At 59.1% G+C, this 27,229-nt stretch overlaps 1 protein-coding gene across 4 annotated transcripts in view; it reads left to right on the top strand.

The window, feature by feature from the left end:
* Positions 1-281: 281 nt before the first annotated feature.
* The window catches only part of MICALL1 (MICAL like 1), a 35,180-nt gene continuing 8,232 nt past the window's right edge, over positions 282-27,229 (top strand). The window contains exons 1-15 of one of the 4 annotated variants that reach the window (XM_084955340.1): positions 282-813; positions 5,529-5,577; positions 5,921-6,062; positions 10,665-10,753; positions 12,340-12,482; positions 14,265-14,719; positions 16,705-16,762; positions 17,436-17,815; positions 19,349-19,764; positions 22,434-22,568; positions 23,393-23,519; positions 23,658-23,748; positions 23,893-23,966; positions 26,671-26,785; positions 26,962-27,008. In XM_084955340.1, coding sequence (XP_084811466.1) covers positions 668-813; positions 5,529-5,577; positions 5,921-6,062; positions 10,665-10,753; positions 12,340-12,482; positions 14,265-14,719; positions 16,705-16,762; positions 17,436-17,815; positions 19,349-19,764; positions 22,434-22,568; positions 23,393-23,519; positions 23,658-23,748; positions 23,893-23,966; positions 26,671-26,785; positions 26,962-27,008 — 2,467 coding nt within the window. In that variant the 5' untranslated portion in view covers positions 282-667. Of the gene's footprint in view, positions 814-5,528; positions 5,578-5,920; positions 6,063-10,664; positions 10,754-12,339; positions 12,483-14,264; positions 14,928-16,704; positions 16,763-17,435; positions 17,816-19,348; positions 19,765-22,433; positions 22,569-23,392; positions 23,520-23,657; positions 23,749-23,892; positions 23,967-24,835; positions 26,786-26,961; positions 27,009-27,229 lie in introns of those variants that run through there. The other 3 variants (XR_014803052.1, XM_084955341.1, XR_014803053.1) reach the window with 3 other exon arrangements.

Here is a 27,229-nt window from a genome sequence, read left to right as displayed (position 1 = left end):
GGGAAGCACTCAGGATGGCAGCAAAAGGAGAATTCCCGGTGGGCAGCGTGGTGGAGGGGGAGGAAGTCATTGTGGGGAGGGGCTCGTTGGCGCTGAGTGAGGGGTTCAGGGGACATCCCAGAGTTCTTTGAGGGTCCACGGTGGGGAGGGGGTGAGCGGGATCGCCGCGGAGAGGGGCGGTGGGGTGCTGGGCGGGCGAGGCGGGGGTCGGCTCTGGGGGGCGGGGCCGCCGCTGGGTGGGGCGCCAGGCCGCCGCCCCCTCCCCGCTCCCCCGCCGTGGCGGCGGCGGCGGCGGCGGGCGGGGACCAAGACCAGCGGGACGCCCGCGCCCGCTGCCGGCCCACAGCCAGGGGAGCGGGCGGCGGTGAGTAGGCGGCGGCCGGCCGGGCCGGGCCACGCGGGCGGCGGCTGCTCGGGCAGGTCCGGGCAGGGCCGGGCGGGCCGCAGGCAGCCGAGCCGGGACCCAGCGCAGGAGCCCGTGCGAGGACTCCGAGGCCGCAGCCCCGCCTCCTCCCCGCCCCGCGCCGGTCGCCTGCGGGTCGCGCCCGGAGCTCGGAGAGGCGCCGGGCAAGGCCTCGCCGGAGCCGCAGCTGCAGCCGGAAACCAGCCCCAGGGTGAAGCCCCGTCCCGGCCGAGCCCGGAGCCGGGTCCCAGCCCCGCGCGGCTCATGGCGGGGCCGCGGGGCGCGCTGCTGGCCTGGTGCCGCCGCCAGTGTGAGGGCTACCGCGGCGTGGACATCCGCGACCTGAGCAGCTCCTTCCGGGACGGCCTGGCCTTCTGCGCCATCCTGCACCGGCACCGGCCCGACCTGCTGTGAGTGCCGGGAGGGAGGGCGGCCGGGGCGCAGGGCGGCGCGGGCTGGAGCTGGGGACCCCCGCCCCCCTCAGTGACGCGGAGCCCGGGCGGCGGCAGGCGCCGCCCCCGGAGACCCAGACGCCGACCCTCCCGCGGGCCCCCGGCGCCTCGCGGGACGCTGAGACCCCTCCACCCAGGGCGCCCCTCCCCCATTTGGCCTTTGGATCCCGCCCCCTGGGTCCCTGAGCCCGCCCCGCATGCGGGTCCCAGGGCCCGGTCCGAGCCCCGCCCCACAGGGCTCCGGACCCGAGCCCGAGGCCCCCCAGAACCTTGACTCTTTGAGGGGACACCGAGCCCTCCTCAGGGATCCCGAGCCTTCCTGGCACTGGACTCTCCAACAGGCACCCTGAGCAGCACCCCCCAACTCCCCGTGAGGCCTTGAGGCCGTGTTCCCTCTGTGGGGCCCCCTGGCTCAGAGAACAGTGAGCCCTAGCTCTCTGATTCCCCCATCTTGCCTCAGGGCACTAGCACAGTGCCTGGCACAGAGGAGACCCAAGGTTAGCAGAGGTCGGATGAGTGGCTATAACCCTTCCCTTAGTAGAACACAGACTTGCCTCTGCGGGTGTGTGTCTTACCACACTCCCGTCCACCCTTGCGCAGGGAGGCTGAGAGCCGACTCCTAAGGTCCAACGGACAGGCAGCCCTGAGGGGCTGCTCCAGGGTGTGAAATGGGCCCCTTCTTGCCCCTGGCTGCCCAGTGAGGCTCCATGGGACAATTTATTCAGACCCTAGAGCGGTTGACTTCCTCTGCCACTGGGTCCTGGAACCTCTTCCATTCATTCATTCATTCATTCATTCACTTACTCACTCATTCACTCATTCATCAAACACCGAGTGCAAGTTAATCTGGCGCCTGCCATTCCTTGTACCTCCGTTCTCATCTGCAGATTAGAGTCGAGAGTCATGGTCCTGGCCCATCTGTGGACAGCCTCTCAGACAGGGCTCCCCGCCCCACCCCCACCCGGAGCCTGGCAGCGTCTGGAGTCTTTGTGTTTCTGTTCCACCTGTGCCCCCCAAGGACAGCCCTGGGGAGGCTTTGGTGAAGGAGAGAAGGAAGGGAAGCATTGCTTCCAGGGTTCAAGTGTGTATGTAGATGCATTTAGTTTATTCTGTACCTCCTCGTCGTACTGTGTCTATGGGTGGTGGGTCGAGCCCTGGAGGAGAGGGTTTGGGGGGGGGGTGTAGATGCAGAAGTGAATGAGACAGGTGATGTTGGTGGGCCGCCGCCCACTGTGGGACACGTGACGCAGGGTAAGGGGGGCTCAGGAGCCGAGGCTTGAAGACTGGAGAAGGGCACCCAGACCGGACCCTCGTGTTCGGGCTCGAGGGGTCTTCTGTTGTGGTTGGGGGGCAGATGGTGAGGCAGAGGCAGGACCAGTGTGTGAGAGGACTCGGTGCCGAGCTAAGCCTCGCGATGGACCTGAGGCTGCCAGCACAAAGCACAGGCGGCCTGAGTTGCGGTCGGCTCCTCTGAGTCCTAGGGGTGCAGCCTTGGCAAAATCCCCGGATCCCTCCAGGCATCAGTTTCCTCATCTGTGAAGTGGGCTTGATAACAAGCCCTACCCCACAGGATCTTTGTGAGGACGAAATGGGATAATGCACAGTCACTTGAAATTAGTTATCCTAAATGGTGTCATTAGGCAGGAAGGGGTGACGAGAGTGTCTTATTCCTTCATTTATTCCACAAGCAGCTGCAGAGTTCTGCTCTCTGCCTGGTAATGGAAACAGCAACCAGCCAACCGAGGGACAAACCCCGCACAGTCTCCCATGGCCTTTGGGAGTGTTGATAACTCCACGTAGGAAGTGCTACATCAGAGGGCCAGGCTGGGAGGGCCTTTCACGGGTCACGAAGTCTTCAAGGAGATAGGAGGAGCCGAGGGAAGGCCGATGGAAGGGCATTCAGGGCAGAGGGACCTGCTGAGCAGAAACAGAGCAGGGAGGGCCAGGGCCTGTGGATGGGCCAGAGTGCCGAGGGCCTCCTGGTGGCTAAGGAGGACAGTGGGGACCACGGGGGAGCCACGTGGATTTTAAGCAGGGAAGGGCTGTGGCTAGAGTTGGTATGAAGCAGAGGGCAGCTTCTCTCCCGAGGAGAGATCCAGAATCAGGTCCAGGCATTTATTTGCAAGGCAGGCCAGCATTGCTGCCAGCCCATTGCACAGGAGAAAAACTGAGGCCCAGGCCCTATGTAAGGTATAGTAAGGACCTCAGCGATGGGTAGGGGAGGCTCTCCATGAGAGCAGGGGTCAGATAGGGGCCAGGGCAAGAACCGTCTTCTAAAGTGGTTCAAGCTCCCAGAACCTTGGGCCCAGGCGTCTGCAGAGGACAGGGGGCAGGGGAGGGGGCTGGCTCCTTTCACCCCCCAATTCAGGCTTTTTTTTTTTTTTTTTTTTTTGCTTTTTAGGGCCACCCCCACGGCATATGGAGGTTCCCAGGCTAGGGGTTGAATCAGAGCTACAGCTGCCGGCCACAGCCACCGCCACAGCAACGCAGCCACATCTGTGACCTACACCACAGCTCACGGCAACGCCCAATCCTTAAGCCACTGAGCGAGGCCAGGGATGGAACCCGCAACCTCATGGTTCCTAGTCGGATTCGTTTCTGCTGCGCCATGATGGGAACTCCAATTCAGGCGTCTTTAAGTTCCCTGGAGGGCAGGGACCCTAAGGCCTTCTTTTCTGTGCTCCTCGTCTCCCCCAGAGCCAGCTAGAACTTCCCAGGCCTTTGCGAACTCTCCGAAAATGATGTTTCCCAAGTCCAGATGTTGATTAGGGACAAAGGTAGGGGAGGGGAAGAAGCAAAGGAAACATCGTAGTGTCTTGGGGACCTTGGCAGTTTTCAGCTGTTTCCAGCACTCATTCATTCAGCGGACACTCGCGGAGAGCCTGCTGAGTACCCGGGACCAGGGCGGGTGTTGGGTACAGGACGTGAACAAAATGTGACCCCGGCCTTCTAGGAACGCTGCTGGGGAGACTGAGATAAACGGCTCAGACCAGTGGCTTTCCTCTCATTTGGTCTCAGGACAAGCTTTTGTTGGGGGCTGGGCTGGTGTCAATGTCACACTCTTCAGGAGTGGCAAACCGAGGGGAGGAGGCAGGGACCCAGCGGAGGGGAGAAGGAAGCCGCCTGGCACGAGGTGGCAAAAGGGGCTGAAGCTCATATGCCATTTCCCTCCCCCCTCCCCGGTCCACCCGGCCTTGGGTTTGCAAACCGCCCTCTCCTGCCTTGGCCCACTGTTCGCCGCCGTATCTTGGACTCTGCCTGGAGAAGCTGGGGTCGGGGCGGGGAGGGCAGGAGGAGACGGGCTCTCCCAGGCCCGGACGCTACCCATCCTCCCCACCAGCCTGAGAGGTGGGAGCTGAGCTTTCCCCACTTCGCAGATGGGTAAATCAAGGCCGCAAGGACTGCTGCCCAGGGTCACTTAGCCTCGCCTGGGAGAGCAGGACCCAGGACCCAGATGTTGGAGGCTGTGCTGCCCGCCCCGGCCTCTGGGCCCACGTCCCAGGCAGTCAGACTGCAGTTTTCAGCCGTAGAAGGATAAAGCTTCGGGCGGGTGCACCCCGGAGGCTGCTGAGCATGAAGGCTGGGCCTCCTCTGCTGGTTTTAGCCACTCCGACAGCCAGAGCGGGGCGGTGGGGTGGGGGTTAAAGCCGGGGGTCCCCCCAGGACAGGGCCTGCCCCTTCTTCCCACCTGTCCCAGCTCAGAAACTGGGACACCCTTTAGGGCTCCCCCAAGGCTGGTGCCCCCAGGAGTGGTCCAGTGGGGTCAGGCCAGCCGTTCAGCGCCAGCAGCTCTGGAGAATGTAATATTGCCAGGCTGGTTCAGACTTGTTCTATTCCTGGCCCCACTGAAACAACATTCCTTCTTGGGCTGGGCTGGGGATTCAGGAAGCTGGCGTGGCTTCTCCAGGTTTGTGACATGCAGTGGAAGGACCAGAAAGATGGATTCCCAGGGCTGGCTGGCTTCCCTGCTCTGAGCCTCAGTGTCCCTATCTGTAAAGTGGGGTCACTACCTGTTAAGTAGAGTTAAAAATAAGTAAATTTAAAGCAGGAGCTCAGCCCGGTATCCAGTGTGAGGTCAGCACTCCACGGATGTCCCCACTGCTACCAGCATCAGTCCTGGTTTTTTTTTTTTTTTTTTGGCTTTTGAGGGCTGCACCCACGGCATATGGAGGTTCCCAGGCTAGGGGTCCAATCGGAGCTACAGCTGCCGGCCTACACCACAGCCACAGCAACGTGGGATCCGAGCTGCATCTTCGACCTACACCACAGTTTACAGCAACACTGGATCCTTGACTGTTTGAGGGAGGCCAGGGATGGAACCCGCATCCTCATGGATACTAGTTGGGTTCGTTAACAGCTGAGCCACAACGGGAACTCCTGGTCTTAGTTTTGTCTTTGCCACTGAGTCAGGACGTGGCTTCCTGGGGGATAAACTTGAACCTGGGACTTTTCAGCCCCGCCCTTTCTCAGTGATTTCCAGCCTCTACTCAGAGGCCTTCGGGGCCTTGAGCTCATCCTCTGCCCAGGTGCTTTTTGCCCCCATTTCCTCCTCGACACCCCACCACCCGTCCCCAACCCTGCTGAGGCCCAGGCTCAGGCTGAGTCACCTCCCCTGGTCACACCCCGGCCCCAGCCCCCTCCTCAAGGTTCCTCCTCCCCTTTGCCTCCTACAGAGATTTTGATTCACTTTCCAAGGACAATGTCTTCGAGAATAACCGTTTGGTGAGTCCCCTGGAGAGATGGAAGTGCGAGAGACTGTGTACGTTGTAACTGGGCCACCGGGCCTGCCCCTTCTCCCGGTCACTGGTCACCATGTGGGGCCAGAGCTGGGCGGAGCCCACAGCCACCCCCGCCCTGGTCCCCCTCATCCCACCGAGAGCGAAGCTGGGCTGGTGATGAGTGGTACCTGCTGACCCTACCTCCTCTTCCTCTTCCTGCTGTGGCTTCCTCCGCAGGGCACCCCCAGCCTCCCCCCCCACCCCCACCCCGCTTGCACCTGCACCGACCCCCACACTTCTCCCCGCTCTGCCCCCATCTCCCACCCTCACGTCTGCCCCCACCCCAGGCCTTCGAAGTGGCTGAGAAGGAGCTGGGGATCCCTGCTCTCCTGGACCCCAGTGACATGGTCTCCATGCGTGTCCCCGACTGCCTCAGCATCATGACCTACGTGTCCCAGTATTACAACCACTTCGCCAGCCCCGGCCAAGGTGAGAGGGGTGCCCCCGCTGTGCAGGGCAGCTGGCCCTGGGGGCGGGGCTGGGGCCGTACCCTGCTGTTTGCTGAGCTGCAAACAGGCCTGGGGAGGCAGCACCTCCTTCATTTACTGCCTGGCTCATTCACTCCTTCATTCACTCGTTGCAATACTTACCGAGTGAAATAACCCTGGGGGCCCACGTGGAGCCCACAGTCTTGTGGAGACAGACCACAAACACTGGAGCCAGCAACTGAGCAAAATAACATCAGAGGAGACAAAGCGAGTTCACCCGCCCTCTGGGAGTTCACCTCTGTCACCCACCCTTGCTTCCTGTTTGCAGACACTTCCCTGGGGTTTTTCCTCCAGCTGGCAAGGGGTCCTGCAGGGCGGCTGTGCACACCGTCTTCCTTAGCCGTCACCTTCAAGGCCTGAGAACCACGAGGCAGGGGAACTGTGGGGGGGTAGGGGCTGCCAGGGTATTTCTCTGCTCTGGGTCAGGTCTCTGGGTGGCTATTGAGTCTCCAGCTTGGAGAGTCCCCGTGAGAGTCCCCACGCGGGAATCTCTCCTGGGGCTGCCTTGCCTTCCGCAGAGAGGAAACGGGCCCAGGGAGGGGAGGGAAGCGAGGATCCCAAGGTCACACAAGCAGGAAGACCAAATCCGGGCGTCCCGACTCCTGCGCCGTGTCACTGCTGCCCTGGTTCCCCGGCCTCCATCACGGTCCTTCCTGCTGCTGTCTGTGGGGACAGTCTCAGCCTGTCTCTTAGAGTGGTATCCTATCAAGTCAGGGAATTTTTTCTTCCTGAGAGTAAAACATGCTTACTGTAGGCAATTTAGGACAATAGGAAAGAGCATAAACATTTTAAAATTTAAATAATCTGTTACTCCCCCTCCCCCACCCCCAGCTATTTCTCCCCAGGGATCGATATTATAACTGAACCAATCACATGTGTATTTTACTAGAAACCAAAACGAAAGTATTTCTCAAGTGTGGAGTCTTTGGTGAGGGGCAGCATGGACTGCACTTTGTTGCTCTGCCACTTGCTGTCTGGGTGACAAGGGGCCACGTGTTGGTGAATAAGACTCACCTCTTGGTGAATAAGCGTTGATGGGAGTAAATAAGGAAGTGCGAACCTGTGTCTGGCCCTTAGTTAGGACTCAAGTTACTGCTCTTACTGCTTTTCTTTCTTTCTTTTTTTGTGCCTTTTCTAGGGCTACACCCGCGGCATGTGGAGGTTCCCAGGCTAGGGGTCGAATCAGAGCTACAGCTGCCGGCCTACATCACAGCCACAGCCACACAGGATCCGAGCCGAGTCTGCGACCCACACCACAGCTCACGGTAACACCAGATCCTTAACCCACTGAGCAAGGCCAGGGATCAAACCTGCAACCTTATGGTTCCTCGTCAGATTTGTTTCCACTGAGCCATGACGGGAACTCCCTCTTACTGCTTTTCTATTCCATTGGTTAGAGTTTAACTTGCTGACCAGAGATCACAATTCAGTCTCATCTTTAGAGGGAGATTTCCCTGTTGCCAAATTCCCATCTCTCTACTAAGCTCCTCTCTGGAGGGCCCCCTTCCTGGGACCTGGGGGGGTGAGTGGGTGATGGGGGCCCTGGGTAATACTGTGCACGGTGCCTTCGCCGTTCCTGGCACATTCTTTCGTACTCATCCTCTCATCTCCACACTTTGCCTCCTCCAAGAAGCCTGCCCGGATATACTCCAAGTGCTCGTGTAGCCCCCTGCCCCGTGGGGAACATGTACAACTCTGGTTCCTGCATCCTCACTGGGCACCTGGGGGTGAGGGCGCCCTGTTGGCCCAGCTCCCTGCGCTGTGTCCAGGCGAGACCCCCCCCCCTCCCCCCAGGGCCTGCAGGGATTCTTGTCGCTAAAGGCACAGCTTGTGCTTTCTGTACAACTCGGCCCCTAAATGCAAACCATTTTTATCCCACCTGCTGCTCAACCAGAGGAAACACAGCGAGGTGTTCCAACCCTGGAGGCGAAGCTGGCTCTTGGACTCCCGCAGATGGTTCTGTTCTGTTCTGTATTTTCTGGGTGAGGAGAGGGATTTCGAGGGCAGTTTTGACCAGGCTTGACTTTCACTGCATTGGGTAACTTGGAAGCTGTCCCTGGCTGAGAGGCCGCCGTGCCGTGTTCACTGTTCATCTCGTGACAGGGGTGGGGGCCGATGATCCTGTGACCCCCAGGAGCCACAGCCTGGACTAGAACTGGAGGGTCCTGGAAGGAAACCCAGTGGCCCCTACAGGGTGGCAGGTGTCATCAGGATAAAGTCCCATTTCTTAGCAGAGCCCCTAAGGGCCTCTCCCCACTTGACTTAAGCCACTCACTGCCCCAGCTGGAGTGATGCGAAATTTCTTGGGCTGCTTTGACTCCATCACATTCCTTTACTGCTAAATCTTTCTTCTTTCTTTTTTTTTTTTGGTCTTTTTGCTATTTCTTAGAGCCGCTCCTGCGGCATATGGAGGTTCCCAGGCTAGGGGTCCATTCGGAGCTGTAGCTGCCAGCCTACGCCAGAGCCACAGCAACGCGGGATCTGACCACGTCTGCGACCTACACCACAGCTCATGGTAATGCCGGTTCCTTAACCCACTGATCAAGGTCAGGGATCGAACCTGCAACCTCATGGTTCCTAGTCGGATTTGTTTCCGCTGCGCCACGGCGGGAACTCCTGGTCCTAGTATCTTGCTTACTCCTCTCTCTTCCCCTATAGACCATCTCTGTTTAGTTCACAGCTTCGTGGCTCCAGCACCTGGCACTTATTCATTTAATAAGTATTCACTGAGCCCCTACCGTGTGCCATGCACTGTGCCAGGTGCTGGGGGAGAGCTGAGAATGACACAGACTCCCAGAGCTTGCAGTCGAAAGGATGGGGGACGGAGGGAGAGAGCAAAAAATTAATACAATTTCAGCTGAGTCTGACGAGGAGACACGGTGAAGGTGTAAAAAGCAACGAGAGGAGGAAGTGGCTATTTTAGGTGAGTAATCAGGGAGGGCCTCTCTGAGGAGGTGGCATCTGAGCTAAGCCTTGAACAAGGTGGAGGAGGAGGCCATGCAAAGATCTGGGGAGGAGTATTCTAGGGAGGAGTATTCTAGGGCAATGGGGGGGCTGTGTTCTCCAGGGGAGTGGGGCTGGAGAGGAGGTAAGGACGGGGGCGGTGAGGAGTGAGACCTGATTGGGTTGCTGGGCCTCCAGAATTTTCAACCGTGACTCACGATAAGACATACGTTTGGGAATTCCCGTCGTGGTGCAGTGGTTAATGAATCCGACTAGGAACCATGAGGTTGCAGGTTCGATCCCTGCCCTTGCTCAGTGGGTTAACGATCCGGCATTGCCGTGAGCTGTGGTGTGGGTCGCAGTCGCGGCTCGGATCCCACGTTTCTATGGCTCTGGTGTAGGCTGGCAGCTCAGCTCCGATTAGGCCCCTAGCCTGGGAACCTCTATATGCCACAGGAGTGGTCCAAGAAATGGCAAAAAGACCAAAAAAAAAAAAAGACATAGGTTTGCCGTTACAATCCATGTTCTTGCGAACGTGTGGCACTGAAACGAGTTTCAGGAAATGGTTCTTCTGCTGACAACAGGTGATGCCTGCAAGTATTTTCTATTCTGTTTCATCTTTACCATGTGCTGGTTGCAATCCACTCGATGGATTTCAGGGTCCATGAATGAATTGTGACCTGAAGTTCGGGCAGCGCTATTTTGACCACAGTAAGGGACTTGGATTGTATTTTTTTAAAGAATTATACACTAACAATGTTTTGTTTATTTGCTTGGTTTTTTTGTTTGCTTTGTATGCAGTTCTCTAAATTTGTTTTTTTTTGTTTTGTTTTGTTTTTCTTTTTTGGCTGCCCCTGTGGCATATGGAGTTCTCAGGCCAGGGGCCAGGTCCTAGCCACAGTTGCATCCTACCCTGCTGCTGCGGTAGCGCCAGATCCTTAACCCACTGTGCCGGGCTGGAGATTGAACCTGCGTCCTGGCCTTGTAGAGACTGCCGATCCCGTTGTGGCAGAGTGGGAACTCCTGGGGGGTGTATTTTAATGACTGGGCACAGTGGGTATTTGCTGACGTAATGGAAGAGTGGGGTCTTGGAGGAGGGCAGCCAGGGGATGGGTTTCTTCTGGTTCAAGGGCGTGCAGGCAGGGTTCTGGGCCACACTTGCCCACCTGGGCACGGGCAGGGCAGCTCCCTGGCCCCCGCAATCCAGACCCTCTTCTCGAACCTTCAGGTTGGCACCAGTGATTCCTCTCCTTGCCTTCCCTTAACCCCCCTTGGCCTGACGGGAGGACAGCTACCCGTTTCTTCACGTCCTGGGCACTGTTGGTTCTGTGATTGTCTTGGTGCCTTATCATTCATGCTGCCCCGTGCAGTGGGAGTCAGTGTCCCACCTTGTAGAGGCGTGATGAGGTTGGGGACTCCCTTGGCACTGGCTTGGAAGTGGAGGCGTCCCCTGGCCTTCATAACAAGGAGCCTGGTCCCACTGTGTCAGGTGGTCCGCCCACAGGTGGCGGCTGCAGAGCTCACAGCTCAGGCCAGGTTGGGCCTCCTGGGACCCCAGGGTCTCCAGCTGCCTCAGGGCCTCTTTTTGATCTCTTGGCAGCCGGTGTCTCACCACCCAGAAAGGGCCTGGCACCCTCCTCCCCCGCATCCGAAGCAGCTGCTTCAGTGGAACCAGGAGACAGGGCTCAGGTAGGCAGATGCCAGGGGTGGGTGGGTGGGGTGGGGGCCCCTGCCGGGTTCGGAGGGTGTCCTCGCTTCTTTTGTGGTGGCTTTGGAAGTAGAGTCTCATAGGTCAGGGCGGGGGGCAGAGGCAGGGGATGGCCGGCCTGGGAGGGCCACGGGGCATCCACGGCACACGCTCCATCATGGGCTGACAGACGCACACGTGTGATACTGCAGACTCCCCTTGGTTCCTGTTGAGACAGCCTTTCACCTCCTAGTGTGATTCTGTTTAATACTCTCCATAAGCCTGGGAGGTGGCGATTGTGTGTCCTGAGGTACAGATGAGCAAACTGAGGCTCAGAGAGCTTTGGTCATTTGCCCAAGATCTCTCAGCTGGGAAGTGGGGGCCTGCCCCGTCAGTCCCCTGCTCTAGGATGCTTAACAGGTGACACCAGCCTTTCGCCCTGCACAGCACTTCACAGTGTGCAGAGGGATTTTCCCTACCTGGTCCCATCTGCTCCCTGCTGGAGGCGCTCCTGAGAGATGGAGAGCCCGCCCAGGGTGGGTGCCCAGGGAGCATGTGCAGGCAGGGCTGAGACAGTGGGGGCTAGAGGATTCCACTCGGCAGGGGGGAACCCAAGGCCCAGAGATGAAATGGCTTGCTCAAGGTCACAGTGCTTAGAAGTTGAGAAGCTGGGATTTAAATCGCTTGGCTGGGGAGTTCTCTGATGGCCTGGAGTTCTCTGAAGGCTCCTGTGCTCTCACCGCTGTGGCTCTGGTTGCCGCTGTGTAGCTCAGGTTCGATCCTTGGCCCGGGAACTTCCACATGCTGCTTGTGTGGCAAAAAAGAAAAAAACAAAAACAAAACCAAAAAAGAGAGAGAGGGAGAACCTGAAGTAAACGTCAAAACTCTCATAAAATAAATAAATAAATAGGGAGTTCCCGTTGTGGCTCAGCGGTAACCAAACTCACTAGTATCCATGAGAACATGGGTTCAATCCCTGGCCTTGCTCAGTGGGTTAAAGATCCGGTGTTGCCATGAGCTATGGTGCAGGTTGCAAAGGTGGCTCAGATCCCTTGCGGCTGTGGCTGTGGTGTAGGCCGGCAGCTGCAGCTCTGACTGGATCCCTAGCCTGGGAACCTCCATATGCCGTGGGTGCAGCCCGAAAAAACAAATAAATAAACCACTCGGCTCTACTTGGGGAGATAGAGAAGGCAGACGAGGTGGACCTAGGAGGACAGTACCTGTCAGGGAAGGCTTACCTGCAGGCCTGAGAGGGACAGGTGCAGCTCAGGGAAAGGGATTATACAGCCAGAAGCTGCCGTTCTGGTGGAGAGGACCTCCAGACACCGAGTCAGGATTTTTATGTTTCCAACCTGACTCTGACCTTGAGCAAGTCTTTCTTTCCCCCTTTCTAGGCTTCCGTTTCCTTATGTGCAAAGCCGTGGCAGTGTCCCACCCTCCGCCCCTGCGGAGCTCTGATGGCGCGTGTTAGCCCTGTGCACACTTGGGGGTCGGGCACCATTACAGGGGGAGTGGGGGATGTTCTTGAACAGGATGGCTGGTGACCCTGACCCCACCCTTCCATCTGCTCCCCGTCGATTCCCTGCAGGATGAGGAGCGCTCCTCGGGCAGCCTGGCGGAGCAGGGTGCCCACCGGGCCCCCAGCAGTATCTGCGCAGCCTGCCAGCAGCACGTGCACTTGGTGCAGCGTTACCTGGCCGACGGCAAGCTGTACCACCGGCACTGCTTCCGGTGAGTGGCGGGAGCCTGGGGGCGGGGAGCTCCCGTGGGTCAGCACCAGGGTGTGCCAGGCCCCCTGCCAGGCGCTTCATGCATCGTGCGTATCCCTGCTTTGCTGAAATGAACAAACTAAGGCCAAGTGAAGGGAGAAGACTTGCTCAGTCACTGAATTAAGACAGAAATAGGCCAGAGCTCTTTTTTTTCTTTGACTGTGAGAGTTCCTGGGCCAGGGATCGAACCTGCGCCACGGCAGTGACAATGTCGGATCCTTAACCAGCTGTGCCACAAGGGGAACTCCTAGGTCACAGTACTTTGAGACTAAGTACCTGATGATGATTATCGAGCAGACTAGTCTTTAAAAAGCCATTGAAAAAGAAAGTGTTTTTAAAATTAAATTAAAAATCTTTGTTTTCCTCTTTTTTTTTTTTTGCTTTTGTTTTTTCTAAAAGAAAGCATTTTTTTTTTTTCTTTTTTGTCCACACTGGTGGCATATGGAAGTTCCCAGGCCAGGGATCAAATCTGAGCCTCAACTGTGGCAACACTGGATCCTTAACCCACTGCACCAGGCTGGGGATTGAACCCACGCTACCTAAAAGCCAGCGTGGATCCTCAACTCACTATGCCACAGCTGGAGATCCAGAAAGCAATTTTTAAAAACTTGCTTTGAGTGTGTGGTTTGCAGGAGAAGCCAGCTTAAAGCAAATGGAATAAGAGGCGGGGAAAATAAAAATGCTTAGAGAATGTATGGAAACATTTTACATGTTATGAAAGAAAAATTAGCAAAGAAGATTGAATAGGAGTTCCCATCGTGGTGCAGCAGAAACAAATCCACCTTGGAACCATGAGGTTGCGGGTTCAATCCCTGGCCTCACTCAGTGGGTTAAGGATCTGGCCTTGCTATGAGTTGTCGTGTAGGTTGTAGACGCGGCTTGGATCCTGTGTGGCTGTGGCAGAGGCCGGTAGCTACAGCTCCGATTCGACTCCTAGCCTGGGAACCTCCACATGCCGAGGGTGCAGCCCTAAAAAGAAAACAAAAAAAGAAAAAAGAGAAGATTGAATAGTCAAGGCAAACCAGTGACTGAGGGTTGCAGTGTGTATTCAGTTGTGGGTGTGTGTGGCAGCTGGATCTGGAACCCCAGGGATCTGATTGCAGAACTGAGCGGTCATCGGGGAAGAATCTTGAGGGAGGGAACCACTGTACCACGTCAGTCTTATCTGGCCACCAGGGCAGTATTTTGAAACCTTTTTCTGGTGTCTCCCAGTAAGACATACATTTGACGCTGTGACCAGTTGCAAATCCATCCCTGAAATCAATCTGGTATAAATAGCTGCACAACTGGAAGTAGAGTTTCATAGAACACAAGTGTGATACAGTCTGATATATTGTATTTTATTCTATTTCATAAAAAAAAAAACAAAACCCAAAAGAAAACAAAAAACCCTCGTTGGGTGAAAAAACCACTAAATTGATTTCTTGAGCCACCAGTGAGTGCTCACATGCACACTGCTGGAACCTCCAAGGGGGAAACCTCTGCTTCCCCTTGCAGCAGAAACTGAAGGCGTGTTTCACAATTTATGTTGCTGATTTCACGTGGTTTTATTGTTCTATGATTCTGACATTTCCCATTTTTCCTTTTCTGCTGGAAAGTTCTGGGTACTGAGACAGGATCCAGGCGGGCAGTTGGAAGGAGGGGAGGATACAGCCTTGGCCGCTGGATGAGGGGTAACCAGCCCCCTGGGGTGGGCTGCCTGGCTAAGTTGATCCCCCACCCTGACTCCTGTTCTCCCTGGCAGGTGTCACCGGTGTTCCAGCACCCTGCTCCCTGGGTCTTATCAAGATGGGCCGGAGGAGGGCACCTTTGTGTGTGCAGAGCACTGCGCCAGGCTGGGCCCTGGTGGGCGGTCGGGGGCCAGGCCCGGACCCCCCCCACAGCCAAAGCAGCAGCAACTTGCAGGAGAAGCCAAGGATGTGGAGGCAGTCGGCCCCAGCCCTAACGCGGCTGCAGGGGCTGCAGAGGCTGAGGCGGACATGCCCAAGGCCAGCCCCGAGGCCCGGCCCCAGATCCCCACCAAGCCCAGGGTTCCTGGCAAACCACAGGAGCTGGCCAGCCCCCCGGCCAGCCGGCCCACACCCGCCCCCAGGAGGGCCTCCGAGAGCACAGCCCCGACGCCCCCCACGCCCCGGCCCCGCTCCAGTCTGCAGCACGAGAACTTGGCGGAGCCGGGAGGCAGCAGCGTCCTGGTGAACGGTGAGCAAGGGTCCAGCTGGGGCCAGGCTCTCCCTGGAACGCGCCTGGCGTTTAAATGTCCGCATGCTTGGGGATGTGCATCGGGTCGCACTGTCTGTGCCTGTGTGTGTGCTATGTGTGTGGCAGGGCTGACTGGTGCTGAGGTTATTATTATCATTTTTTTAAATTGTTTTTGTAGGGCCACACTGCGGCATATGGAAGTTCCTAGGCTAGGGGTCGAATTGGAGCTGCAGCTGCTGGCCTACGCCACAGTCACAGCAACACCAGATTCAAGCCACATCTGCCACCTACACCATAGCTCATGGTAACACCAGATCCTTAACCCACAGAGCGAGGCCAGGGATTGAACCTGCATCCTCATGGATACTAGTTGGGTTCATTTCTACCGAGCCACGATGGGAACTCTGGTGCCGAGGTTATTAACTCACGCAGCAAGTAGTACCGAGGCCCCTCTGTCCACGTTTTGTTCTCCTTGTTGTGGGGACACAGATCCCTGCCCCTGACTGCCCCATCCTGTGTGTGCCAGGGTGTTTGTGTTCTTTCGTATCTGTCTTTTTTTATTCTTTTTTCTTTTTTGGCTACCCCCTGGCATATGGAGTTCTCAGACCAGGGATTGAATCTGGGATCTGTGACCTGCGCCACAGCTGCAACAACACCAAATCCTTTAACCCACTGGGCTGGCCCAGGGATCGAACCTGCATCCTAGTGCTACAGGGATGCTGCCAGTCCTGTTGTGCCACAGCAGGAACTCCTTGCGTCTATCTTGTATGCTTCAGTTTCCGGGTGTGTAGTGAGTACACGCCATGTGTCCCAAGTGTTTCCGGCACTCTGTGTCCACACTCAGGAGAGCTCCCCTCCCACACCCAGCCCGTCCACACCCGATGTCTGGCAGGGGAGAGCTGGGGGCTGGGGGCAGGGGACAGGGGAGGGTGTGGCTCTGGTCAGCAGGCGCCTGGGGCACTCCCCAGGCCAGCCTGAACTGCAGTGGAGACCCCTGCTGGCCCCCTCTCTGTAAGGCTCTCTCGTGTGACCTCCCTAGGCTTCCTGAGCTCATGGAAACAAAATTTCCTGTAACCCGAGATGTGCCGGGCAGCTCTTATCAGTGGAGGCCCCAGGGGAGGGAGAGTCCCAGGGTCTCCCTCCGCGACTGGTTCTGTTCCATGCTTGCGGAAGCCCATTCCTGGGCTGCGTGCTGCAGATAGAGACTCTGTTCAGACCTATTTGTGCCTTGGAGGCACTGCCCATCTCAAGGGAGAGACAGATAAAGACACAGACACAGAGGTTTTGGTAGAATGTAGAAGTCTTTTATTGTGGGATTCTTGGAGGACACCTGGGAGTCAGGGGAGGCTTCCCGGAGGAGGTGACATTGGGGTTGCATTGAGAGGCAGTATTTCCTGTCCACTTTGGGGAAGTGTTGGAAGGGCACTTGGGTTCCCCCTTCTTCTTCTTCTTCTTCTTTTTTTTTTTGTTTTGTTTTGCTTTTTAGGGCCGCACTTGGGGCATATGGAAGTTCCCAGGCTAGGGGTCGAATTGCAGCTGCAGCTGCTGGGATCTGGGCCGCGTCTGTGACCTACACCCCAGCTCACAGCAACACCGGATCCTTAACCCATGATTGAGGCCAGGGATCGAACCCATGTCCTCATGGATCCTAGTCGGGTTTGTTTCCGCTGAGCCACAACAGGAACTCCGGGTTCCCCCTTCTCAACTGAAAGGCAAATGGGGTCTCCGGGTGTCCGGCCTTGTCCCTTTGCCCTTCTTTACCTGTCGCCTTTGGTGCTTATCTAATCTCCCTGAGTGCTGGGCTGGGGAGGTACCAGGGTGCAGATGAGGTTGCCATGGCCACCTGGAGTCCGTGACCTGCTGGGTGGGAGGGAAGGGCACTCCTGGGTGAGCCAGACACTTTGGGTGGCTCCCTGGGTGCCCTGCTCTGCTGTGTGGCTCACGGCTGCCCATGAAGGCCTGTGTCACTCTCCTTTCACATCTAGGGAAGCTGCACGAACCCCCTGTCCCCAAGCCCAGAGGGACACCCAAGCTGTCAGAGAGGTATGCTTGCTCTGAGGGGGGCTTTTAGGGCTCTGGTGGGGGGGAATAGGGGTCCCCCTGGGGTTTGGGTGGGTAACAAGGCCATGTGACCCATCAGTGCACCCTCCTGAGAATGTGCAACGCTCATCTGGTGGGGGGCAGGAGCCTGTGCCCACATCCCCTTCCCTGTGCCCGCCACCCCCATGCCCTGTCTTCTCTCCTGCGGGCAGCAGTGCCTGGTGGAGATGGCCACCTCTGGGGTCCCTACACCCCTCCAAGCCCCCGCTGCCTCTGTAACCAGGGAGGCCGTGGCCTCGCGCCTAGAGAATTAGAAGTAGCGTATAGAAAGACCCAGAAAAGCTCAGCTGTATACCCGGCTCAGATCCTGGGCCCCAGGGACCCTGCGTCATAGGCAAGGACATCTATTTCAGGCGTTCTTTGGGAGCTGTGCTTCCCCTGTGTGGTCCATGTTGGGGGTAGGGGGGAGAGGCAGAGACAGAGGGTGGGGAAGAGAGGCCCCCCCCCCCCGTTTGTTTCAGCTTTGGGCCCAGACCGGCCCTGCTGGGCTGGGGCGAGAGAGAAGGTGAGGTTTCTCATCCGGCCCCTTGAGATGCACTCAGTACCATCTCGGGAGAGAAGAAGGCCGCCCCCCCTTGCCTCCTAATGGTTTCTGCCTCTTCCCGCCTCTGTCCAGGACGCCACCCCCCAGGAAGGACCCCCCATGGATCACACTGGTGCAGGCAGAGCCAAAGAAGAAGCCAGCCCCCCTCCCCCCGAGCAGTAGCCCTGGGCCGCCACCGCCACCGCAGCCGCAGGGCCAGGACAGCAGGCAGGTGGAGAACGGAGGTGTGGCCGAGGTGGCCCCACGGGGCCTGGAGGTGGCCACCCTGGAGTCCAAGCCCTATAATCCCTTTGAAGACGAGGAGGAAGAGCCCCCAGCTGCCACCGGCTCTGCCCTGGCTCACCCGGAGTCCACAGCCAAGTCCCTGCACCCCTGGTATGGCATCACCCCCACCAGCAGCCCCAAGACAAAGAAGCGCCCTGCCCCCCGAGCACCCAGCGCGTCCCCCCTTGGTGAGTGCAGATCCCGACAGCCGGGACCGTGGGCTTGGGCACCTGGGTCAGCCCAGGGCCGGGGAGGGTATGTGGTGCCACAGGATCCCCTCAGGCCAGGGGCTCAGGGTTTCATGTGTGTCCTCGGTTGATCCTAGAGCCAGTCTGTGGGGTGGGTATCATGCCCCATTTCACAGATGAGGAAACCGAGGCACAGAGAGGGTCATAACACTTAACCAGTGGAGGCAGGATTTGAATCCAGGCTTCAGACTCTATACTCTCTTTTTGGGTGCAGGGGAGGGGGGGCTGTTGGGGGCTGCACCGGTATCATGTGGAAGCTCTCGGTCCAGGGATCGAATCTGAGCCGCAGCTGCGGCAACGCTGGATTCTTAACTCACTGCGCCAGGCCAGGGATTGAACTCATGCCTCAGCAGTGACTAGAGCCACTGCGGAGATACCACCAGGTCCTTAACCTGCTGTGCCACAGCAGGAATTCCCGGACTCTATGCTCTTCATCCTGTGTAGCCCACCTCCCAGGGCTGTTGTGAGAATTAGAGGGTTATCCGCTGACGTGCTTAGTGCAAAGTCGAGCTCGTGGAAAGCTCCAGGCAGGGATTACCTCCAACCCCGCCCATCTAGTCACCCTCCAGTGGCCAGGCTCAGACTCTGATGCGGCTGCGTGATGCACCGCTAGTGACTTTGAGCCGTTCCTTCCCGGTGTCGGTCCTCAGTCTCCCCATCTGGGAAATGGAGGTGACGGGCCAGCCCCTGTGCGCTGTGCCTCCCTCCGCCCGGCACACCTGCTCACTGTCTGGCAGTCTTCTTGAGTCCTGTGCCTGCTCTACCACGGCTGGGGTCCGGCTGCCTCTGAGACTCAGTGGGAGCCCCTCAGACGCTGGGGCCGAGAGCACATTAGTGGTAATAGAGGCAGGGGCTCAGGCGGCCCTGCCCTGCTCCAGCCCCTGCGGGCGCCCTGGGACCCTCCAGCTGAGCGTGGTGGGCCAAGGGGAGGTGGTGGGCAGGGGTGGGCTGCAGCCGATGGAGGGAGCTCCGAGTCAGACACAGCGGGGTCCAGCCCCAGCCTCCTCCTCTCGGAGGCGCAGAGACCCTAAAGCGTGGCATCTGTCATCTGCGTGAGGATGACAGTGGCACAGGACAGCGCCTGGCTTGCCCGAAGCTGGCCTCCTCTAGGGCTGCCCCCCGCCGCCCTCCTTCCCACCTCTGCTCGGATCGGAGGCAGAAGAGAGGCAGACAGAAGCGAGGCTTTTTGGCCTTTTCGGTTTGGCTTTGCTGCGGGTCGGATCAGACGTGGGAGGGGAGGTGGAGGCTGCAGCCAGGCTGCACGAGGAAGCGAGGGCCGTACAGAAGCCACGAGGCGGCCCGCCAGAGCCCGAAGAGCACGCCATGAACTCGGGCGATTTGTCCACCAGTGACCTTGGCCCTATCACGTGTGTGCCAGGACCTGTAGCTCTGTTGGGAGTGGAGCCTGTTAGGTGAGGCTGGAAGGCCTGACGGCTGCCCCCTCACGTGACACCCACTTGTGCGTTTGTACAGCTCTCCACGCCTCCCGCCTGTCACACTCGGAGCCACCCTCAGCCACCCCGTCGCCAGCCCTCAGCGTAGAGAGCCTGGCGTCTGAGAGCTCCAGCCAGCCGCCCAGCACGGAGCTTCTGGAGCCGCCAGTCGTGCCCAAGAGCTGCTCAGAGCCTGCTGTCCACGCCCCTGGCACCCCGGGGACCTCAGCCAGCCTCTCCGCCAACTCCTCCTTGTCGTCCTCCGGGGAGTTGGCGCAGCCCAGCGTGGACCGGACGCCTCAAGCCAGCCCTGGCCTTGCCCCCAGTGCTAGGGGCAGCCCGGGTCCCCCGCCAGCCAAGCCCTGCAGTGGCGCTGCCCCCACCCCTCTCTTGCTGGTTGAAGACAAGAGCCCTGCGCCGTCCCCCGGCACCTCGTCCCCACAGCTCCAGGTAAAGGTGAGTGCCTCACCTTCCCCCCAAGCTGCTGTCCTGTCTCGTGGACCTGGGCCTGGTCTCCGGGCAAGAATGTCCAGGGCCTTGCATGTTCACTGACCTTTCTGTGCCCATCTACCCGTTCAGCTGCCGTTCACTGGGGCACAGCTCCATCTCTCCATCCTGCCATCCACTGGCAGACTTCCTATCACCCGTGGACCTGGCCCCGGGCCTGGGCCTCCACGTGTTGAGGCATCTGGCTCCTTTTTACCCACGAGCCCGTGCTCTTGCCCATCTATGACGCATCCACAAGCCACCATTCATCCTTCTGTCCACCCTTCCTTTCACTGAGGCCCTGTCTGTGCCAGACCCTGAGCCCCCCGCCTCCCGGGGGCTCCCCGTCTGCTCCAGGAGGCAAACCGAGGAGTTCCTCTTGTGCCTCAGTGGGGTAGGAACCCAACATAGTATCCATGAGGAGGCCTCGCTCAGTGGGCTAAGGACCTGGCGTTGCTGAGGCGTAAGTCACAGATGCAGCTTGGCTCCCACGTGGCTGCGGCTGTGGCTGTGGTGTAGGCCAGCCGTCGCAGCTCTGATTCGATCCCTAGCCCCGGGACTTCCATATGCCGCAAACGCAGCCCCAAAAAAAAAAAAAAAAGAGGCAGGTCTAAATTCTTCTTCTACAAGGCCGCCTGGAATAGAGCTCAGCGGGGAGGGAAGACTCCCTTCTGGGGGCCTTTTCCTTCTCCGGGACCTCAGTCTCCCCTGCTGTAAAATGGGCAGATGCTGTTCACTGAGTGCCCCCTGCCTGCCGGGTGGCCTGGGCTCCAGAGCTGAGGCCCGTGTTCCCCGGGGCTCAGAGCCGGGTCGGGCTGAGGTCCTGCAGTGACTGCAGGCCTTGTGCAGTTTCCAGTTGGGGGGCGCGGGGGAGGAGGGGCTGGCCCTCAGCAGGCAGAGGACCCAGGAGTCCCAGCTCCTGTGGTGTGCCACTGCGGGGCGGGGGCGGTGGGGCACAGACAGCCCCTGCTCCTGGCTCCCCTCCCAGGCCCGTCCCACGTTCTGTCTCCTCTGGGCGCCAGAGTGAGCACCCTTCCCAGGGGGCTCGTTTTCCGGATGAGCTTTGTGGCTGGTGGAGCCCTTGTTTCTCAGGGCCATGCCAAGAACCAGGGGTCGCCAGGGGTCAGGACATTCTTCTGGGCACCTGGTTCACGAGGGGCCCTTGCCTGCAGCCAGAGTCCCCTTGCGCCACCAGGTTCTGATCCCTCTCTTTCTCCCCGACTCTGCAGCCCTCTGAGGGCCCAGGCTCGTCCAGCCCTGGGAGCCAGGGACGGCCAGGCAGTAACACGCACTGGCTGTCACCCAGGGCTGACCCACCTGACAGAGGATGAGTCTGGGGAGGGGCCCGAGCTGTTGGTTTGTGCGCCTTTCCAATGTCATTGAAGCTTCCCTGGCCTGGGCCACAGCCTCCTGTCCAACTCTGTCGCCAGCTGCTGTGTGACTGAGAGAAGGCCCCGCCCCGTCTCTGGGCCTCGGGCTGCTCCGAGGAGCCCTGGGTTCCTCGATTCGGGGGGGTGGGGGAAGGAGTTGAGTTTGGATGCCCCTCCCCTTCCCCTGCAGGCAGCCCCCTCTAAGCCCCCGTTTCTTGTCCTGAGGTGTGCGAAGGGTTGGTTTCAAGGGGTTCTGTGGCTGAGAAGGGCTGAGAACCCTTGAGAGACTCAGGGCCTTCGGGCTGTTTGGTCTTGCTGGGTCCCTCCTGGTGTGGCCGTAGAGGGTGTGGGCAGAGCCCCAGGTGGGCTTCCCTTTGGGGCCCCTCACCCCCGACCCTAACCCCTAACCCCAGGATGTGCAGCAACTCCCAGAGGCAGTGGGATGGGGCCTTGGATGGGTGCTGCCCTGTGGGGACCCACCTGTCTCCTAACTTCCAGAGCAGCCTCCGGGCGGTGAGCAGGGCTCCTCCTTCCTGAAAGCCGGGTACACATTCCTGGAGCACTCCACTCTTCTGCTTCTCATGAGCTGGGGCAAGAGGTTGGAAGGTGTTGGCATCACTCGTGTGGCAGGCAGGACCTGGGCCAGTGTTGGGCCTCAGAGAGAACAGGGATCTCCCCAGAGGGACAGAAAAATGCAGGGCCAGGAGTCCCGTTGTGGTGCAGTGGTTAACGAATCCGACTAGGAACCATGAGGTTGCAGGTTCGATCCCTGGCCTCACTCAGTGGGTCAAGGATCCGGTGTTGCCGTGAGCTGTGGTGTAGATCGAAGACGCAGCTTGGATCTGGCATTGCTGTGGCTGTGGTGTAGGCTGATAGCTGTAGCTCCGATTTGACCCCTAGCCTGGAAACTTCCATATGCTGTGAGTGTGGCCCTAAAAAGACACGAGACCTCGAGCCGATCCTACCCCTCTCTGCTCTTGGGTTTCCTCGGTTGTGAAATGGGTGTGACGCGACCCACTTGGCGGAGTGGTTGTGAAAACTGAACACGGGCGTACAGACGTATCTAGGGCTGCAGCTGCACGTGGGAGGCGCTGGGAAATGGATGTGTTTGCTGAGTGACTGCTTCAGTCTGGATGCTGGGAGAGCCACTCTCTGCCTGGGGTCCCAGCCCCGTGCCAGGCCCGCTTTCCCTAGTCCTGCATGAGGTGGCTGCCAGGTCTTACTGCCCCCACCCTTGACACTTCTGCTGTCATGTCTCTCTGCCTGTAGTCTTCCTGCAAGGAGAATCCCTTTAACCGGAAGCCGTCCCCCACAGCGTCCCCAACCATAAAGAAGGCCACCAAGGGCTCCAAGCCAGCGAGACCGCCTGCCCCAGGACACGGCTTTCCTCTCATCAAACGCAAGGTGGGATTTCCCGTTGTGGCTCAGTGGGTTAAGAACCGGACTAGTATCCATGAGGATGTGGGTTCGATCCCAGCTCAGTGGGGTAAGGATCTTGTGTTGCCGTGAGCTGTGGTGTAGGCTGTGGGCTACAGCTCTGATTCGACTCCTAGCCTGGGAACCTCCCTATGCCTCGGGTGCGGCCCTAAAAAGACACACACAAAAAGCACAAAACCAAAAAGACCCCCAAGCTACAGCTGGGAGCCCTGGAGAGCTGGCTGCTTTGGGCCTGGATCCCCCCACACACACGCCCTTGGTGGCCTGAGGCTTCCTGTAGGACTCTGCGACAGGATGGGCTGTCTGGGCGGCTTCCTTTGGATGTTGGATGTCGGAGGCCCGGATGGGAGATTTAACTTGCAGCCAGGGGGGATTTTGAGCAGATCAGCTGTTCTCGACCAAAAGCAATGGGTGATGCGTGTCACTTGTTACTTTTACAAAATAGCAGTTCAAGGAGCAAACCGTCACGTGACCAGTCCCACTTAAACAGCCTAAGAGTGTTTTCAGTTTCTCTTCCAGTGGGGCTCTCACACCTATGACATCTTTTCTGGAGTGGCAGAGGAGGGGGAGGAAGTTGCCACAAGAGGCAGGAAGTTGCCTCCTCCGGGCGTGCCTGTCGGCTCTGGGGCTGGGGATATGGAGGGGCTGTGGCACCCACTCCTCGCCACCCCGGGGTGTGGCACAGAGCCGGGGTGCTGGGCCCGTGCTGGCCGGAGAGAGGAGGGAAGCTTCTGGACGCAGGCCTGGGGGGGGGGGGGCTGTCCTTCAGGTGACCGGGCGCCGTCGTGCAGGTCCAGGCTGACCAGTACATCCCCGAGGAGGACATCCACGGAGAGGTGGACACCATCGAGCGCCAGCTGGATGCCCTGGAACACCGCGGGGTCCTGCTGGAGGAGAAGCTGCGTGGCGGAGCGAATGGTGCGGGAGCTGTGGGGGGGCCTGGCCGGGGGGACCCGGGGCAGGAGGGAGCCTCTCTCCCTGGGGAGGAGCCACCGTGGCCCCTTTGGGGATGGGGACTGCCGGCGGCCCTGACCTCAGTCGGCCTCTGCCTTCCAGAGGGCCGCGAGGATGACATGCTGGTGGACTGGTTCAGGCTCATCCACGAGAAGCACCTGCTGGTCCGGCGGGAGTCCGAGCTCATCTACGTGTGAGTGCTCCCTCCCCAGCCCCCGCCGCCTCCCCAGGACCCGCAGAGCTTAGGACCCAGACGCCGCCCTTCTTCCCTCATCACCAACGGCAGCGGGCAGGCGGCCGGGACCTGACCGATGGTCGCCTTCTTCCCACGCTCTAGCTTCAAGCAGCAGAACCTGGAGCAGCGCCAGGCCGACGTGGAGTATGAGCTCCGGTGTCTTCTCAACAAGCCAGGTGAGTGTGGTCCCACCTGCTCCTGGACCCAGGCCCCGGGGCCTGGGGACTCGAAGAGCCCTGGTGGGGGACGCATGGGCCGACTCTGTGAGCAAGGCCGGAGGGCAGGACCGGCAGGGGCTGTCTGGGTCTTAACGGGTGATAAATAGGCTCGAGCCGTGAGCCCGCATGGTGGCCAGCGTGGGGCTGTGACATCTGTGGTGCTGGGATGACAGGCTTGCAGAGAGCACTAAGCCCAGGGGCAGACGGGCCTGTTTTGGCCCCCTCCTCTCCTGGAATGTGTGGGGAGGCAGGTCCCTGGGGGGAGAGCAGGGGCCTGTCCAGGGGCAGCTCTGTGCTCATGGCTGTTAGTTGAGAGCATGGCAGGCTCTGGTGGCAGGGGCGGGGGATGGTGGTGGTGGAAACGGGGATGGCGAAGGCGCCCTGCACAGCGTGGCTCAGAATGACCCGGGGAGGCCGGTGTGGGATGTGCTGAGAATGGAGCAGGGGCGGCGGGAGGGCTTGGCGTGGAGTCAGATAGTCCATGTTCTGCCGCTAACTTGCTGGGTGACCTCAGGCAGCTTGCTTAGCCCCACTGAGCCTCAGTGACTTTGTATGTAAGACAGGAATGAAGATACCTCCCTGGTAGGGTATTCTAGGGACCAGCAGATGGGTGTGGAAAAGAGGAGCTGACGTTCCTGTTGTGGCACAGCGGAAACGAATCTGATTAGCACCCATGAGGTTGTGGGTTCAATCCCTGGCCTTGCTCAGTGGGTTCAGGATCGGGTGTTGCCGTGAGCTGTGGTGTAGGTCACAGACGCAGCTTGGATCCTTCATGGCTATGGCTCTATGTTGTAGGCTGGCAGCTACAGCACCAATTCGACCCCTAGCCTGGGAACCTCCATGTGCTGCGCCTGCAGCTGTAAAGAGACCTCCCTCTCCAAAAAAAAAAAAAAGAAAAGCAAAGGAGCTGATGGCTGATGGTTCCTATGTGGCTGAGTTGGGGTCTGTGGCCATGACATGGAGTGAGCACAGCTGTGGGCAGGGAGAGACCGCAGGAGTCTGTGGAGCCCGGCCTGTGACCACTTCCTATGGCCCAGGCAGTAGGCATCAACGTTTCCATTTAATGGATGAGGAAATCAGAGCTAGAGAGTTTGAGAGTCTTGCCCGCTGGTGGTGGAGCTGGGCTTTTCTCCATGTCTCTGACCTGAGCCTGTCCCTGTACACACAGCCCCTCCTGCCTTATGGGACAGTGGCCCTGATTTCCCACTGACCAGGGAACTTGGGAGGCTGCATGAAAGCCGAGGCACGAGTGTCCCTGATAAGTCACAGAATGTCCCAGCCCTCCACTGCCATCTCTAAATTACTCTCCAATCTCCAGAGGCTGGGGCGGGGCTGCCACTCAGAGGGAGGCACAGCGACGCCTTGTGGCTGGAGTGGACGCAGCACCTCTGTACCCCAGGCCAGCCTGGCCCTAGGCTTTTGTTGTTGTTGTTGTTGTTTTTAAGCGTGTGGTTGATTTACAGTGTTGTGTCAGGCCCTGGGCTTTTTGTGCTGGGTCTCCAGTCCTCTGTGTGGTAGCGGCACATCCTGGGCTCGTCATCCTGTCCCAGATGTTGCCTCTGGAGGCTGAGAATGGTTTGTAAGGCCCCAGATGGGCTGAAGACCCCTAAGACTACAACTGTGGCAGCTTAGGGGTGTTAGGCTGCCTGGGTACGAGCTTGGCTCCACCCTTGCTGTGTGACACTGGTTAAGGACTTCTCTTCTCCAAGCCTCAGTTTTCTCCCATGTAGGTTGGGCACATAACTTACCCAGGCTCCAGATTTAGGAAGTAGCAGATTGCGAGTTGAACTGAGCTGGCGATTTCAAAACCCACGTCGTCCCCAGAACTGTGCTGGGCCAGTGGCTCCTGAGTTTTGGCAGGAGGTGGCAGTAGGGTGTTGGGGCCTGGCTGAGGGATCTCAGGGTGTTTATTTCAAGATGAGGAGGCCTGTGGAGGGAAGGTCAAGTGTGGGCATCCGTCCCCGGGGAGCCTGTGGGCTGGGCAAGGGGACTGTCAGGGTGCAGCTGGGCCTCCGAGGGGGGTCCTGTGGGATGACTCAGGCTCTTGAGAGGAGGCTGCAGGGACAACAGGTGTCCGAGACAGCGAGGACACCTCCTGGCTGGGCTCCCTGCCCCCAGGCTCCCCTTGAGTCCACCCTCCTTCATGGCATTAGATGAATGTCCCCGTGTGCCACTTGGGTCACATCGCTTCTCCAGCATGAGGACCCCTGGTGGGGGGGAGTCCGTGTCTTCACACACACACACACACACACACACACACCCGGTCTCATTCTGGCCAGCCCGCTATTGGAGGCTCTCAGCAGGCCCAGCCTGAATCCTGCCTCCCCAAGGAACCACGTAGTGAAGGAATGTTTGTTAGGTGGATGTGTGAACAGAAGCAGGAAACTCTTTGGCCTGTGCTGGTCTCTCTCTGTGCTCAGAAGGTGCGTCGCGCTGGCCCTGGCAGAGCCCCCGTGAAGAGCGTTCTGGCAGGCAGACTGGTACCCTTGATCTCTTCAGTATACAGCCTTCATTTCTCCAAAAACCTGTAACCCCCCCCATCTGGGCCCCCTCGCTGCCGTCGAGGTGTCTAGCGCGGGGCTGGTCCACAGCCGCCCTTAGCACTCAGGCGTGGGTTCCTCGCTTCTTAGGACTCAGCTCCCCACCTTTTCTCCTTGGGCAGAAAAGGACTGGACCGAGGAGGACCGGGGCCGAGAGAAGGTGCTGATGCAGGAGCTCGTCACCCTCATCGAGCAACGCAACGCCATCGTCAACTGCCTGGACGAGGACCGGCAGAGGTGCGGGGGCTGGGGGCGGGGTTCCTCGGGGCTTCCTGTGGGCGGGGCCTCCCTGCAGCCCTCCCGGCGCAGCCCGGGGGGGGGGGGGGGGGGGGGGGGGGCCTCGGAGTCTAGACGGGCGGAGAGTCACTGGCCCTTCCTCCTGTGGGACACTCCGCTTCCCTTTCCCACTTCAGGGAGGAAGAGGAAGATAAGATGCTGGAAGCCATGATCAAGAGGAAAGGTGAGGCAACGCTGTATACACACTGCTGCGGACGGTTACCAAAGACCCGCTGAATACACAGCGATTCCACGCTATACTTTGGAATAACCCATGCGGGAAGAAGAATGGAGATACGGGAGTTCCCGTCGTGGCGCAGTGGTTAATGAATCTGACTAGGAACCATGAGGTTGCGGGTTCGATCCCTGCCCTTGCTCAGCGGGTTAACGATCCGATGTTGCCGT

This window comes from Sus scrofa, chromosome 5, assembly GCF_054392235.1.
Source record: "Sus scrofa isolate SSC_HxYL_T2T_F1_AM1 chromosome 5, Sscrofa_HxYL_maternal_Yorkshire_Landrace_v2.0, whole genome shotgun sequence".
Lineage (NCBI taxonomy): Eukaryota > Metazoa > Chordata > Mammalia > Artiodactyla > Suidae > Sus > Sus scrofa.
Note: the sequence above shows the minus strand (reverse complement) of the source record. Positions and strands in the feature narration are given on the sequence as shown.